Genomic DNA, 16,074 nt, shown 5'->3' on the forward strand with positions numbered 1-16,074 from the left:
ATGGAGCGAATGCATGGTCCCTGGAGCTGAATTGCTCAGGGGCAAAAAGCAGATTGTGCTTTTTTTTTTTTAGAAAGAGGGAAGGGGGTGTTGAAACAAAGCCACTTAGCAGCTGATCAGCAAGCGATGGGGAGGGAGATAAGGGACGCTAGCGATAAAGGAGGCTGCCTGGGAGAGGGGAGGTAAAAGCCCATGGATCCTCAGGATTTTTGCATTGGGTCACCCCAAATTCACCATCAGATCACATAGCATGTCCATGGCTACAGCCTGCACCAAAAAAATCACGCATCCACCGTTTCGTGGGGCCACAGTGGCGCAAAAATGTGGTTACAAGGCATGGATCCACATGGATCCTCAGGATTTTTGCACTGGGCTACCCCAAACTCACTGTCAAATCACATATCATATCTGTGGCCACAGCATGAACCACAAAAATCATACATCTACTGTTTCGTTCAGAATATTTTTTTTCTTGTTTTCCTCCTCTAAAAACTAGGTGTGTCTTATGGTCAGGTGCGTCTTATGGAGCGAAAAATACAGGTATTTGTTACACATTCATCCTGATTTGCTTATGGGGAGGTTAGACCATGTCTTGTCTTTACTGAGTTCTGGTGTGTTTGCAGGGCAGTTATATGACAAGGAACATTCATCCCAATTTGCTTACGGTCTGTTTATACATCTTTCTGTTAATCATCCGTTCCCCCCACACTTTTTGCCACATTTCCCCATCAATTTCCTAAGTACAAGTAAAAACAAAAAACAAAAAAAGTGGATTTGTTGTACCAGGGCGACAAGAGTTCTTTAATTGCGCCAACCTAATTTTCTGGTCTGCACCTGAATTCCCGCCCACAAAACAAGGACAGTCTGGAGACAACCTTGTAATTGCAGTGCACAGCATCCGAGACGACACTTTGGCTGCCTCCACATTTTGCAGCTGAAGTTCCTACCTTCACAATCGTTCTCCTTGCTGCCAATTTCAGCAAGGTTGCAGGGCTTAATGAGCCAGAGAGAACTTCCCATCACACTGTGGAGGCTTCCATTACTCACTGCAAAGCCTATCAGCCAGGCGGAGGTTGCCCCTGCCTCTTCAGCACAATGCGGGAGCCTGGACTAAATCAGACCACTCTGGGGGAACAACCATAGGCGCAAGAAGCTGGCATAAAGCAAGCTGGGGTCTGTAGAGTCAGAATCGTATCCAGGCTCCCTTGTGGTCTTGGCAAGGAGCTACATTGGGGCCACCCCCATCCTTTGAACAGGGGAGCAGCAGCCCTGGGAGCACGTGGATAGCTCCTAGCTCACACTGAGCCAGACTGGAGAGGCACAATTTTTGTGACCCGCTCCCAGGCCTGTACCCTTGGTGGGGGCCAGTGGCATAGCATGGATTGCAAGCACCTGGGGCCACACAGAGAGGTGGGAGGGAAACAGACAGAGTATGCATGTATGTTCAACTGCCTAGCGGTGTCTGCGTCACCCAGGAGACTGCAGCCCAGCAACAGAAGAGCACAGCGGTGTTGAGGCAGAACCGGGTGTTGGAATTTTGCACCCGCTAACAATTTCCTGCCTGGGGCCACCGCCCAGGTGGCCCCCCCACGCTACGCCACTGAACCTAGCCAACCTCTAGGTACGCCCCTGCATAGAGTTACACCAGATACGACACTAAATGGTACAAGGTCACCGAAATGCAGCCCTGAGAATGGAGTGTGTTCTCAGAACCTGCTTCTTGAAGGCGGCAGTGATGTTCACAGTGCTAAATTTGATCCTGAAAACAGACATTTGTTTAGACGGCCTTGATTGCTCATAAGCATTCAACCCCCCCCCCTGTTGTTTCCTTGTGAAAGTTACCTCCCAGGGAGCCAGGCATGAGTATGATCCATTCCGTTTCTTATCTTTTCAGTCATTTTCCACATTGTTGCCTGCTCTATATTGACATAAAGGATGCAACGTAGAGTCTACAGCAGCCCCCTACTGTCTTTTGCTACACATGGGAGGAGATTGGAATCAACACTCCGTTGAATCTGTAGAAGACGAGCTCGTTGACAGGTTTTTAACACCTTGACACTTACGCAATAGAAGGGAAGGAGATGGATCAAGTTCGCCACTTAACGAGATGAACAGGACTGGCCTCAAAGGCTGCCACTGACCACAGCCCAATAGACTTGGCCCTTCTCTTTGCCACTGCAACCTATTAATAAGGCTATCGGTGGCTACCAGCCACAGAAAAAGGAATCTTGCTATCAATAAAGAATTAAAACATTTATTGGGCATAAATATATTACATATACACTACAGATACAGATACATACATAGCGTAATATTTGCAAAAATCTATACATTAAAATCGATATGGCAGTTTTAATACAATGCGTATGAAATAGTTAAATTTACAATACAAGAAAACTTATGATTATTTCTCTCAAGAGTTGAAAAGCTTGGAATGTATATGTCCTATTAGTGAGGTAAAAAAAAACAAAAAACCCAAAAGAAAAACCAACCCTTTTATTATTATCATTTATTTATTTTTTCAATTTAAAGAATTGTGCAAGGATAATGTTCGGAAACATTCAATTTAGGGCACTTTTCCCATGATAACAGTGAATACTGATTTACTGTCGCTGACGAAAACAGGATTAGAAAACTACAACATTTCAAGTTCATAAAGGACAAAGGCAGATAATATAAAAATGTTTCTTTTCCTCTTAAATAGTTTCTTAAAATACTTTCCCCACTTTGCATTTTTTTATTTTTTTATTTTTACAATTTCTTTTAAAGTCTACAGGATTGGGAATGGGGAGCTTGCCTGTACACAGCTGAGACTGATTTTGGGCTGGGACAGACGTACAGTATAAGGAAATATAACAAAGCCATCAGCAGAAACAAGTCTGCTGTTTACGGAGGCAGAATCAGGAATGATTTGGATTTGCAACACTTTTATTCTACATCTGCATCAGAGAGGTTAGTTCTAGTCAATCCCTATGGCGTAAATGGCAGTGTTTGCAAAGAGAGCCATACATGTCACCCCACGATATTTCATGGATCATGGCAGTGTGTGTGGAAGGGGGGAAGAGGGCTAAGGAAGAGACATTTGATTTTCGAAACTACAATAAAAATACGTAACAAATTATTTTAAATACTTTCTCGATAATAAAGTGTTACAGACTTCCCTCCTCGTCACATTTATTCAACCTTATGTAAAACTACAATTCCATATCTCTTATTTTTAAACACTCAAAATGTATAAATCTCAATTTCTAGAGCGCCTTTACAAAGTTTACAGTAGTTTGTTTCCCACTCAGTTTTAAAGGTGTTAGGAGATTTTTGCTGTAGTGAACCAGATTTTTTTGTGAGGGTGGGGGTGGTGGAGGAGGAGGAGGAAGAGTGGGGTGGGGGTGGGGAAGGAACCTCTACAAAATTGTGGCTTTCCCAATCATTAGCTTTCAAAACTAGCTGGCCCCACTGCAGATAAAAGTTAGCTACAGCGAAGACCAAGGGTGATACATTGCTTAGACATTAGAAGCCATGGGAGCCCAACATCGCAGGACTCGCTTCTCCCGTTACGTTCAATGAAATTTATGCACAACTAACTTTTTCTAGAAGGGGCACTTCCCCCTCCCCTTAAACAGACAAAATTTCACCAAAACAACATGTCCGGAACTTATATTTGTGGTCACCCAAATTTCATACAAGAAATAAATTTAAATTAAAACACACACATATAAACACCACTAGGAACATTTGACAAGCCATTGACTTTGGCCAAAGGAGGTGGGGAAGAGAAAGAGGCAAGTTAAGCTCAATACCATTAGTTTTCTAGGCAAATTTATAAACTAACGATAGTCAATAACAAGATACAGAACCTTTGTACTAGTTTGCTACATCTAGAGAGGCACAAAGAATAATTCGTCAAACCTTAGAATGTCCTTCCAAGAGATGGTCATGTTTTTCGTTTCACTTTAGTTTTGGCTACATGTAAACTTTTCTGTCGTTGATCAAGCATATAATTCAACAAGCTCTGATACTAGACAAAACCCCATGGATAATTCAGTTTCAAAGCCATTCCACAGCAAGATGCTTGGCTTATCAGGCCCCATATCAGAGGGCAGGGGTTCATTCTTTTTGGCAATTAATATACTAAGACACTCCCATTATTTTTTTTCCAAAAATGCACAAGTAAAAGTGTAAGAAGGTTAATAATCCTAGGAATGCTGATGTCGGTAAACCTACACTTATATAAAACAAAAACTGACAATAAAATAAAATTGAAAATATAACATGCTACAAAGGAAGGGGGCGGGGGAAATTTAGTACATAAGTACACTTTTTATTTATTTTATTTTTTTACAATAAATAATAAGATTGCACTGTAATTGGCATTTAAAGTACTGTATGCAGTATATAGTATAAATAAACCTAGATCAAAAATAATGTTGGTTCCCCCATTACTTTGGTTATGGGAATATATGCTACTACAGGGACACTGCGTCGTAGCTAACATAGACGACAGAAGAGCCAAGCCAAACCAAAGACAGCAAAAATATACAAAATGATTATTTCTGTTTGTTTTCTCCTTTTAAAAAGCAGGGATATACAAAGTGTTGGAACTTCTCCGACAGCTGCCCTGCCCGGCCAGGAGTCGCGAGGCAGGTGTCCGCCCTGTGCGCTGCAGAAACGCAACTCGAGTCCGTTGCGACTCGGGGCCGTGTTTACAAGGGAAAAGTTCCTGGCCCTGTGTCTGCTACGCCCTTTTGGAATCCACTCGCCCCTCCTGCCTATCAATATCCCTGAGGCACTTGGACAACATTGATATTGTGTAAATAAGCCAATGATTCATATATCAAGGATTTTGATGGACTGGATAGACATGCCCACCTGGGCCAGCGATGTAAAGACAATGTTCCGAGAGGAAGAAAATAAAAGAAAAAAACACAACCCTGACGTTGGCTCTCGCAATGGGTCACATTTGCTGCGGGAAGAGCACAAGCTTAAGGCTGGACTGAGATATTATGGGATGCACACTGAAGATAGCGGCCGCCCTGCCTTCTCTTCTTCCGTTTCTCCCTACTTACTGCAACATGGGTGGTGCAGCATGTGTGCTCTGACACATCGCCCAGGAAGCAGCAGCCTCAAGAAGTTCAATGAGGCTAGAAGACATCTTGCAATGCGCCAAAGTCGCATCCCGCATTTCGTCGGGGCAGGCGCTTCCTGGGAGAGGAGCAGGGTGTGACGCTCTGCAATGCCTCACATTCAAATTACGCCTCTGAGGAGGCCTCATTCCCAGGTTTCCCCAACACAGATGGGCGTCTCTTTCCTCCCCTCTTAAGTGGCTGACTGAACAATTACTTAACGTCAAAAAGGTAATAATACTTAATATAAATAGCAAAGGCAGCAAGCTCTCTCTCGCCAGTTCTAAACATATAAATCAAGGTGAATATATCTAGTGATTGGATTAAGAGTATATACAAAGGCAAACAAGTTAAAAGCAGCTTTATTTTTTCTTTTTCTTTTTTTAAAAAAAGACCAGCTGGACATGGGAGTAACTATTGCACAATGCCCTCTTAAAATTACCGCTATAAAATAAAATAAAAGAAATGGTAGGGATTGTAATGCTTTGTCACTTATAAAGCTATCTGGTTATCGGATCTGTTATGCAGGCAGCTCATAGTGCGCAAACAACTGGAATAAAGAGATTATTATTATTTTTTTAAATGAACTTCATGTTGCAGGATAAATTATTTGGATTGAAATGTGCTAAATATATAGTTGATAATGTAGCGGAGTTTAAAAAATTTTTTTTAACAATGTAGAAAGGAGGAAAAAAGAGAGGAAGGGGTGAGGGAAGGAGGAGAAAAATGTAGTGGATATCATTGTATGCAAAGTTGATTAATTACTGTTTTTGTCCAACACTGTGTATCGCCGAACGCCACATTCTAACCGCAATGCTATACTTGGTGATTAAGGCTTGTAGATGCGGAAGAGCGGAAAGCAGTTATTCTAATGTAATAAAACTTGCAACTTAAAAGACTGCAATGATGTTAGCAAAACAAAAACGAAAATAACTCCAAGAAAGTGAAGGCAAATTGGTTACATTTCTGAATCCATTGAAAGCAAAGTAACAAATACAGAATAGATTATTTAAAAAAAAATAAAAATAAAAAAGGCAAAAAACAAACCAGGCTACTTGCTTTTGGTATCTGCCCTGGATATTTCTGACCACTTCCTAGTCTTCTGAGTTTCGAAAAGGAACACCTGAACTCCCAGTACTTCCTAAATAGGGCTTTATCCCTATGCCCACCCCATCCCACGTTAATCCAGGAAAAATGTATAAAATGTATTGGAAAACACCACTGGGGGAAAAAAGAGAGAAGGAGAAAATAAAATAAAATAAGAGGAATATCTGAATAAAACATGTGGATAATGCGTAGCATTAGTTAAAATGATACCTTTGTAATGGGACTCTTTACTTCATAAACAAATACTGTAGTATAAAGGCAAATAAGATGGAGACGCTGGCAAAGCCGAGGACTAGGAGGGCGGCAAACTGTTCGTCCGAAGGCATCATACTTTTCGTCTTTGCGTCATCTATCCTCCCCATTTCCCCCGTGAGCATCAGCTCCCTCCGCTGGAGCAGAAAGGCAACAGATGGGCTGAAAGGTCCGTTAAGTTCTTGTGAGGTATCCAAGCACCGGCGGCAAACACACACGCGGAATCGGTAGTCTGTGTTCGTCTGAAGGCCTGAGATTTGGAACGTCGTCTCATCTCCCTTGTACACCTTTGGGGAACAAACGACACAAAAAAAGATTGCTCAGGGATCAGGTCCAGACACACACGCACACAACGGCTAGTAGCTAGGTATCTCGGAAACTTTCAATTCCCAAATACCGGGGGTGGTGGTAAATGCTGTGAAACAGGAGACAAGGAAAGATGACCAGTTTCTGCTGAAAATTGGAAATAATACTTTATAGAAAGCTGCACAACTTATCCACCTACTATTTATTTATAAAATGTCTGCTTTACTTCCTCGCAGAGGCTCTGCGGCAGCAACCCATGTGCATGCCAAAAACATGTGTGCGCACAGAAATTATACTTAAAAAACCACAAAGTAACTGAAAGGGCGGTAGCTTATCATTTAATTTTAACGTTTTTTCATTACGATGGTAAGTTGCCCAGACAACTTTGCTGTTGTGAGGCATACGAACAAGCAAACTGTATAAAGTTGTACCCTGCATTTTATAAAACTGAGCATAGGGTGGCTGTATCATGGAGCATCATGCCAGGGCTTGTATGCATTTCATCTTGGGCATGTACAAGATATATACAGTCATACTTCGGGTTACAGCCGCTTCAGGTTGCATTTTTTCAGGTTGTGGACCGCCAAAACCCGGAAGTACTGGAATGGGTTACTTCCCGGTTTCGGCGGTCGTGCATGCGCAGAAGCGCTAAATCGCACTTTGCGCATGCACAGAATCGCAACCCGTGCATGTGCAGACGCAGGTTGTGAACACAGCGGGTTGCGAACGTGCAGCCCGCACGGAGCACGTTCGCAACCGGAGCATCCACTGTATGTCCCAAAAGGCTTCTAGCAGTAAAAGCAATGTTTGGGGCAATCCCTTGTTATCAATACAAGTTGCTTTTCAGTCATTTATCTTACACGTAGCAACCAACAATCAGACCTGACTTTCTGCAGGGACAGTGGAAAACCCCTTAGACAAAAGACAGGACATTTATTACAGTGATTCAATAGATGGGATATGAGTTGTCAAAAGCTGACTCAGGGTTTTCCTGTCAGATGGAAGGGTGATTGTCGGTCTGTGATGGTAATCATGCATTGGCAGAGCTTGGAACAAAATCTCTGTCCGTTCATGTGCAATGCTGCAATGAGAGCCAGCCACAAGTTATACCAGACAGCATGACCTATGGGGGACTCAAAGCAAGGAAGGTTAAATAGTTTCCACAGTCCCTGGTCCCATTCACTGCAGTGTTTATTTGTCAGATAATGTTGCAATGAAATGATCAGTAATCTGCATGTGCAATCCACACATAATTGCCATAATTACAAACAGGGAGTAAATGTGCACTTGACACACACAATACATGTATCATAGCAGGCATTATTCATTTTTAAGATAGCAATTGATGAATTACTCCTTCCATCCAAAGAATTGCAAGTGAGTAGACTTGCCCTCCTACGTACACAAGACAGGTAGGAAAACAATGTAAAAAAGTTTCTCTCGGGTGCACTTACTGATATCATTATTAAGATTGCTACTGAGATTTCACCAATTCAGGCTAATAAAACACAGGGAAGCTATGACTCAGTGAATATGAATCACTAAGTGGGAGAAAATATGAATCTGCATAAATGCCTGGCACGGGGTATTCAGATTTAGGTGGCAGAAAAAGCCAATAGGGATTTTGCAACAACCTTTGTAAATAACAAACCACTTTTCAACAATTTAGGGAGCAAGTAGTCAATATTTTAAATTTTAACGGTGAAGTGCTATGACGTGTCACCTGTTGCTTAAGCCCTAGATTTAATGACCATCTTCTCTTAACAGCTTCCTTATTTCAACACCGCAGAGATTCAGATTTGCTTCGGTGTAAAGAACTCTCTCTGCTGAACAGGAGATGCAACAGAATGTTGTGGTTCCAAGCTGCTAGGTGCATGTCAATATTATAAGTATATTGAATCTGGCTTGTTAGCAAACAGGCAGCCAGCGATGTTTTTTGAACAAAGGTGTTCCTGGCAGGCTGTACCACACAACAGCTGTGCCACTGCATTCTGCACCAGCTACCACTTCCATGACAGTCCCAGCTTTGAGGTCATCTGTGAATGGATTACTGTGGCCAGATTCTCCGAGCCCTGGGAGAGGAGATTATAGCCACCGCTCTTCTCCAGTTGTTCTGCTGTTGTGCTAAACCATGGTTTGGCTTAGCCCATCGTTTGAGCATGGGTTTGTAGTTTCTGGGCTCTCTCAGACAAACCTTTATAACTCATGGTTAGTCTAGAGAAAGTCAAACCTTGAGTCCAGGTTTGGAAAACCAGTAAAACCAGTGCAGCCCAGAACAATCAAGGAAGAGCAAAGAGACCCCTTCTTTGGGGGTCTTTGCTCCTCAGGACAACACCAACTCGGGGTGTTCATTTCATATTGCCCCTGCTTTGATGTTCAGCCAGCCCTGATCTGCGCTCCACCATGGATAAATCGTGTGGGATTTCTGTTGTGCTGACCAGCACAATTGCCATATTACTTGTTATGCTAGACCATTTCGCACCATTCCTCATGACCTCCACTCCTGTTTTGTTGGAGCTTTGGTAATAGAAAAGGTCACCTGTTGTAACGCATGACTCTCTTGCTTGGTTTTCGACTTCCATGTCGGCTGATGGGGAAAAGGCATAGCTGAGAATGTCTACTAGGCTCAGGAAAAGTACAGCACCAAGTTTGTCTTCTTCGTTCGGTTTGTTTACGTCTGAAATCGCGCCTGCCAACTGCACCGCCACACGCCCTCACTGTCGCACGCTAAAAGCATGATCATCAGGCAATTACGGCAACAAAACAAACCTTGCAGTGCCATCTGCATACATGGAAAAGTGTCAAAAGCCCATTCACGTCTACGCAAATTTGCCAACAGAGCTCCCCACCAATCTACAACCACGGGGGGGGGGGCTTGTTTCTTTTAAAGCTAGCCCTCTTTGTTTTTGTGCCGCAGGTAAGTGCAAAGTGAGAAAGAGGCAGGTTATCGCCCTTCCTCCCCTCACCCATGTTCTATTGCTTTGTGTCATCTCAGGACAACTGCTTTGCAAGTAGCTTGCAATCATTTGGAAAAGCAAACAGGGACAATTTGCTTTGCTCACTCTCTCTCCCCCCCTTCAATGCACCCTATGTCTGTATTATGCAACAAGTTTGCAATGATTGTGCCTGGAATTATATAAAACCGAATCCCTATGGAATCCAGGAACAGCACAACTATGGGGGAGAGCTACAGCTCCGTGTCAGAACATCTGCTTTTCATGCACAGGGTCCACGACTCAACCCTGGCATCTCCAGTTAGCACAGGGACAGACTTCTGGCTTAAACTCTGGAGCGACACTACCAGTCAGAGCAGACAATATTGAACTAGATGGACCAATGGTTTGAAAGAAAGCAGCCTTGAAGACTAGAAGCATGCACTCTCTCTCTCTCTCTCTCTCTCTCTCTCTCTCTCTCTCTCTCCACACAAGATACTTAGCTCTTCATCCTGAACAAGCCCTGTGCTTGCATGGTGTGACTAAAAGGTAAAGGTAAAGGGACCCCTGACCATTAGATCCAGTCGTGACTGACTCTGGGGTTGCGGCGCTGATCTCACTTTATTGGCCGAGGGAGCTGGCGTACATGTGGCCAGCATGACCAAGCCGCTTCTGGTGAACCAGAGCAGCGCACAGAAATGCCGTTTACCTTCCCGCCAGAGCGGTACCTATTAATCTACTTGCACTTTGACGTGCTTTTGAACTGCTAGGTTGGCAGGAGCAGGGACCGAGTTACGGGAGCTCACCCCGTCGCGGGGATTCGAACCGCCGACCATCTGATCGACAAGTCCTAGGCTCTGTGGTTTAACCCACAGCGCCACCCATGTCCATGGTGTGACTATCAACATCTTAATACACCCCCCCCCAGTCCTAATTTCTACTGCAGAGAAGTGTTGCACAACTTAGTAACTTAACACCTTTTAAAACTTTGCATATCAGCAGAGCGGTATAAAACTAATTGCTCTCATTTCTGACTTCTCCTCAAAGCAGCCAAACAAAGCAGAGGGAGAGACGTTTGCGTTAAAGAGGCAAAAACCACATGAACACCACCAGCAGCAGATCAGAGCTGAGATCAATACTGGCCATCACTCCTGGCGAAAGAGTACACGTGGAGCCTACACTCAATACTAAGGCAAAAAATAAAACTCATAAAAACGAGAAAGGGGGCACTTATATAACAAAATGGTTCTTGAGGAGGAAGTGTTATTATCTCGCTCAGAGTTGCAGTTGATTGCCAGACAAACACCTATTCAAGAGAGAGATAGGTAACTAACAATTGCAGCTCTGATCAATATCCTAAGATAAAAGTATCTTTATCAATGAGCAAGAGCAAGCCGATAACGTGAGCAAGATATGCACGTTCCTCTGCCAAATTCAGACCTACTTTTTTTGACAAATAATGCCACTCGTGACATTCCTTGAGGTATTTTGTAGCAAAACAGACAAGGGAGCCTCGTGGCTCTTTTAACAACCGACAAATTAATTACGGCATGAGGGACAGGAAGCAAGAGGTGGTGTGGTGAGCTTCATGCAATCGGCCTTGGGAATGCTGTAACAGTTCGGTGATGTTAATTGTACTGTTTGCCGTTTATTGTGGTATTACTTCAGTTGTTGCTGTTTTTATATCCACGTTGCTAAGGCTAACAGCAAAAAAAACAACACACCAGCGATAAATGTGCTTGAGCGTTCTGCAAACAAGAGGGGGGGCAGTGAAAGCAGGGAGAAGATGCACCTCAAACACGACCCCTCGGTCGCAGCTTCTGCTTAAATAAATAATAAAAGAAGAGTATGTGGCTGCATGCGTCCTACTTATTAAAAAGCGATCTTAGCACACGCGCCGCTTTCTTACAGCTCAGACTTGCAGTTGCCTTTACGTTACGCAGTTGCTCTGGCAGGCAGTCAAAAGTTTCGGCCGCTTTTAACTGGGAACAAGCGTTTTCACTGTTTGCGTCTATTTTGCAGGAAGGCCTCTCTGCCTCTCTCCATTCACACAAACTCGAGCACCGTCGCTCTAAGCACGGTGGCAAGTGTGCAAAGACGCAAGTCACAGTCATTGAGGTGAAATCATCCGGCCCACAGCCCTGTCACCCACCTACGGGTTGTAAGCAGCGACACGTTCTGCCAATTTACCCAGAGAGTGTCTTGGATGTAAGCAGGTTCCCACAAAAAAAAAAAAAAAAAAGCAGCGACAAATGGAGAACGCAAACGAAAAGCTTTTCCAGGGCTTTTATACGATAAATGTGTGGCTTCTATCCATTTGGCGATACGCTGCCCAAATGTCTTCTCTCAACATTACCTATCGATTGAGGGAATATTACATTTCCCAGCACTAAAAGGAATTATTATTTTGCATGTGGCTTCCTCCTCTTTCATGAGAGCACATACATTGCTATGAATATTTCCTTGTGCTACTGGACTGCCCTTATTTGTTAACCGTTTAAGCTGCCAACTTCGGGTGGAATGTGAAAAATCCTGAAGAATCCATACCCATGGATTGTGCATTTTTAATGCTCCTTGTGTGTACACGTTCTCGTGCCCTTGGACACCTTGCTGAATTTCCTTACTCTTTCTGGAAAACAATGTTTGTGTTGAAAAAAAATTGTCCAGTAGCACCTTAGAGACCAGCTAACTTTGTTCTGTGTATAACAAACTTAATTGGTCTCTAAGGTGCTACTGGACAATTTTTTAAAAAATTTCGACTGCGTCAGACCAACACGGCTACCTACCTGAATCTAGAATGTTTGTGTTGTTTTTCACCAGAACTGCTTTGCTATTTTTCAATATAACGCAAGTTTCTAAGATTGCACTTTGGGGAGCTTGCCTATGGTGAAAGGTGGTATGTTAAGGTTCTTGAGGCAATATACCTAGCCTTGAGTCCTAAGGACCTTGATAACCTAAGGACCCCTTGAGTCCTTCTATCCCACCCCCCTCCTTCTATTGACCTTCCTACATTTTGTGAAATGCCTATGGGATCCCTGCCTAGGCAGGCATGGTATGGGCTGGTTTTCAAACACCCCTAAAAGCCTATTTTTAACCTGATTTTTTAAAAACTACTCCTTCAGTGCTTTGCATTTAACCTGCTGCTCTCTTTCATGTCTCAATTTTCACCTGCTAATTTAGTATCTGTAGTGCTTTAAACATCTGATGGGGTTATACCATGTGAGGCTTTTGTGTTTTATCAAATACTGTGCTTTTCACGTTATGTTTGGATGAATTTTATGATTTTAGCTATTTTGTGAACTGCCTTGGGAGGGTGTGTCACGAGAGAGAAATGAATGACTGGGTATCTATCTGTCTGTAAGCAGTTATGGCAGGAAAATGCCCCTTTTATTTATCTTGTATAGGACTATGTTCTGTTTTAATTGCTTTGAAAGGCATCACTTTTGACAGGCCGCTCATTCCAACGCGGCACAGGCTTGTACAACAGCAGAGGCTGCCTACCGCTTTAGGCCAGTGCACCTATTTGAAATTTTGAGAAAATGCTGTGGGCGCCGGTCACAATATGGCTGCCATGGGGCTTAGGCATGAACACAAAATGGCCGCCACACCTGAAAGAGCAAAAAAGAGACAGGAATACAAAATGGTATGTGTGTTATGATTCCCTTTGAGTACCCGGATTCAGACCAGGAGTAAGGGGGAAACGTTTTCAATGTTGGATGGTTGCTAAAGTGTCTTGAGTCATATAATGAAGAGATGTTGGAAGATTAATGATAAAGGGGCTAAAAATAAATATGAAAATAAGTCTTTATGTTAAAGGGTTGTGAGAATCCAAGAAGCAAAATGTAATTCTAGCATGTTTGAAAATTTTGAGGAGGGACATTGCTTACCCACAAGAGATCCACTTAACCCTGACAATATTGCTTTTCTTTTTTTGTAAACATTTCTCAGCTTTAATGCTCCAACATGGGTGTTTTCCTTAGGAATTACATTATCTTAAAAATATACTTATATAATAATAATAATAATAATAATAATAATAATAATAATAATAATAATAATAAATTTTAAAGGGTGCTAACAGCAGGATGGCTGTATTCCCAGCTGTGCGATGCAATTCACAGATCATCAGAGTTTAGCACTGCACTACTGTAAGAGCAAAGACGTAAGATGCACATTTTAGAAACTTGCTTTATAGAACAGCAATGCACAATGCCATCAGCCCAGAGGACTGCACACATAATGTCTGCAATCCAGGCTTGAGGGACCCAGCTAGCCTGCATATATTATTTGCAACTCTCTCATCTGCATATCGTCGGTGTGAACCTGCTGGAGGCTAGGCCCACAGCTGGTGATCATGCTGTGCTACTTCTGAGAAGACATTTGTATAATTTCCAGGGGGATATTAGGAGAGGCAGCTTGAAAGCGGTCATCAGTGAAAATGAACCTTAGAAAGAATCAATGGAAATGTTCTCCTTCAAATCTGTTGAGCCTCCCCGTTATCTGAAACTGGCAATGAAAGGATGAAAGCAAGCACAAACAACATTTTAGGACTAGTAAAGGAGGGTTAGAATAGTAAAGGAGCGCCTAGACTGCTCTGAAAACAACTTTTCCCCTGTCTTAGAACAATCTCTAGGGAAATAATGTTTCTGCCAGTAACTTCTTGTTGTTATTGTTTAGTCGTGTCCGACTCTTCGTGACCCCATGGACCAGAGGCACGCCAGGCACTCCTGTCTTTCACTGCCTCCCGCAGTTGGTCAAACTCATGCCGGTAGCTTCAACAACACTGTCCAACCATCTCGTCCTCTGTCATCGCCTTCTCCTTGTGCCCTCCATCTTTCCCAGCACCAGGGTCTTTTCCAGGGAGTCTTCTCTTCTCATGAGGTGGCCAAAGTATTGGAGCCTCAGCTTCAGGATCTGTCCTTCCAGTGAGCGCTCGGGGCTGATTTCCTTAAGAATGGAGAGGTCTGATCTTCTTGCAGTCCATGGGACTCTCAAGAGTCTCCTCCAACACCATAATTCAAAAGCATCAATTTTTTGGCGATCAGCCTTCTTTATGGTCCAGCTCTCACTTCCGCCAGTAACTTGAGTGGTTCCAATTGAATGGTGAAAACCCAGTTAAGGAGGGCACGCAATTAACTAGTGCTTCTTTCCACCAACGCTCCAACCCTAGAGTGTCTTTCAAATAGTTTTGACCAGTGCTATTTTTCTAGAAAAAGAGGTGCTGGGATTCACTCTGAACGCTTCCCTCTTTCTCTTAGAATGGCAATGGCACCCACCTCAGAGGTGCCGGAAGTGAATTCCGATAAGTTTCCCCTGAAGAAAGCCCTGGTTTGCATTTTCCTGAGTGTGCAGGCATTCAGATTGTTCCTTGCATTCTCCCCCTTTGGCTTTTTTGTTACTTTTTCCTTGTACCGTATTTTTCGCCCTATAGGACGCACTTTTTCCCCTCCAAAAATGAAGGGGAAATGTGTGTGCGTCCTATGGGGCGAATGCAGGCTTTCGCTGAAGCCTGGAGAGTGAGAGGGGAGAGCCCCAGCGCCAGCCCCACAAGGTCGGGGGACAGAGGGAGGCGGAACGCCGCCATCCCGCTGTCTCCCGAAGTGGTTTGGAGGCTGACGGCGGGGAGAAGAGCGCTTCTCCCCGCTGCCTGCCCCGCAAGCTCCAGGGACAGCTGGGAGGCGCAGCGCGTCTCCCCGCTGTCCCCGGACCTGGTCTGAAGGTGGGCGGCGGGGAGAAGAGCGCTTCTCCCTGCTGCCTGCCCCGCAAGCTCTGGGGACAGCTGGGAGGCGCAGCGCGTCTCCCCACTGTCCCCGGACCTGGTCTGAAGGCGGGTGGCGAGGAGAAGAGCGCTTCTCCCCGCTGCCTGCCCTGCAAGCTCCAGGGACAGCTGGGAGGCGCAGCGCGTCTCCCCGCTGTCCCCGGACCTGATCTGAAGGCGGGTGGCAGGGAGAAGAGCGCTTCTCCCAGCTGCCTGCCCCGCAAGCTCTGGGGACAGCTGGGAGGCGCAGCGCGTCTCCCCACTGTCCCCGGACCTGATCTGAAGGCGGGCGGCGGGGAGAAGAGCGCTTCTCTCCGCTGCTGGCACCACAAGCACCTGGGGGGGGGGAATAAATTTTTTTTCCTTTATTTCCCCCCCAAAAAATTTGATGCGTCCTATGGGCCGGTGCGTCCTATGGGGCGAAAAATACAGTATGTTTTACAGACTCTTCCCCTCCCCACCCAATCTTTTCTTGCCCCTTTTTCTATTAACTGCTTACATTGGGAAGGGCTCGCCTTCGACTCTCATTTTGAGAAATATGTAATATGAGGGGAAAGGGGTACGCATATATTCAAATACAGTACACTGAAATGCCAAT

At 44.2% G+C, this 16,074-nt stretch overlaps 1 protein-coding gene across 3 annotated transcripts in view; it reads right to left on the reverse strand.

The window, feature by feature from the left end:
- Positions 1–2,238: 2,238 nt before the first annotated feature.
- FNDC3B (fibronectin type III domain containing 3B) overlaps positions 2,239–16,074 on the reverse strand; it is a 298,646-nt gene continuing 284,810 nt past the window's right edge. For all 3 annotated transcript variants that reach the window (XM_083613137.1, XM_083613138.1, XM_083613139.1), the window contains exon 26: positions 2,239–6,766. In XM_083613137.1, the coding sequence (XP_083469263.1) occupies positions 6,455–6,766 (312 nt within the window). In that variant the 3' untranslated portion in view covers positions 2,239–6,454. The remainder of the gene's footprint in view (positions 6,767–16,074) is intronic.

Source organism: Podarcis filfolensis, assembly GCF_964270895.1.
Source record: "Podarcis filfolensis genome assembly, chromosome: 5".
NCBI lineage: Eukaryota > Metazoa > Chordata > Lepidosauria > Squamata > Lacertidae > Podarcis > Podarcis filfolensis.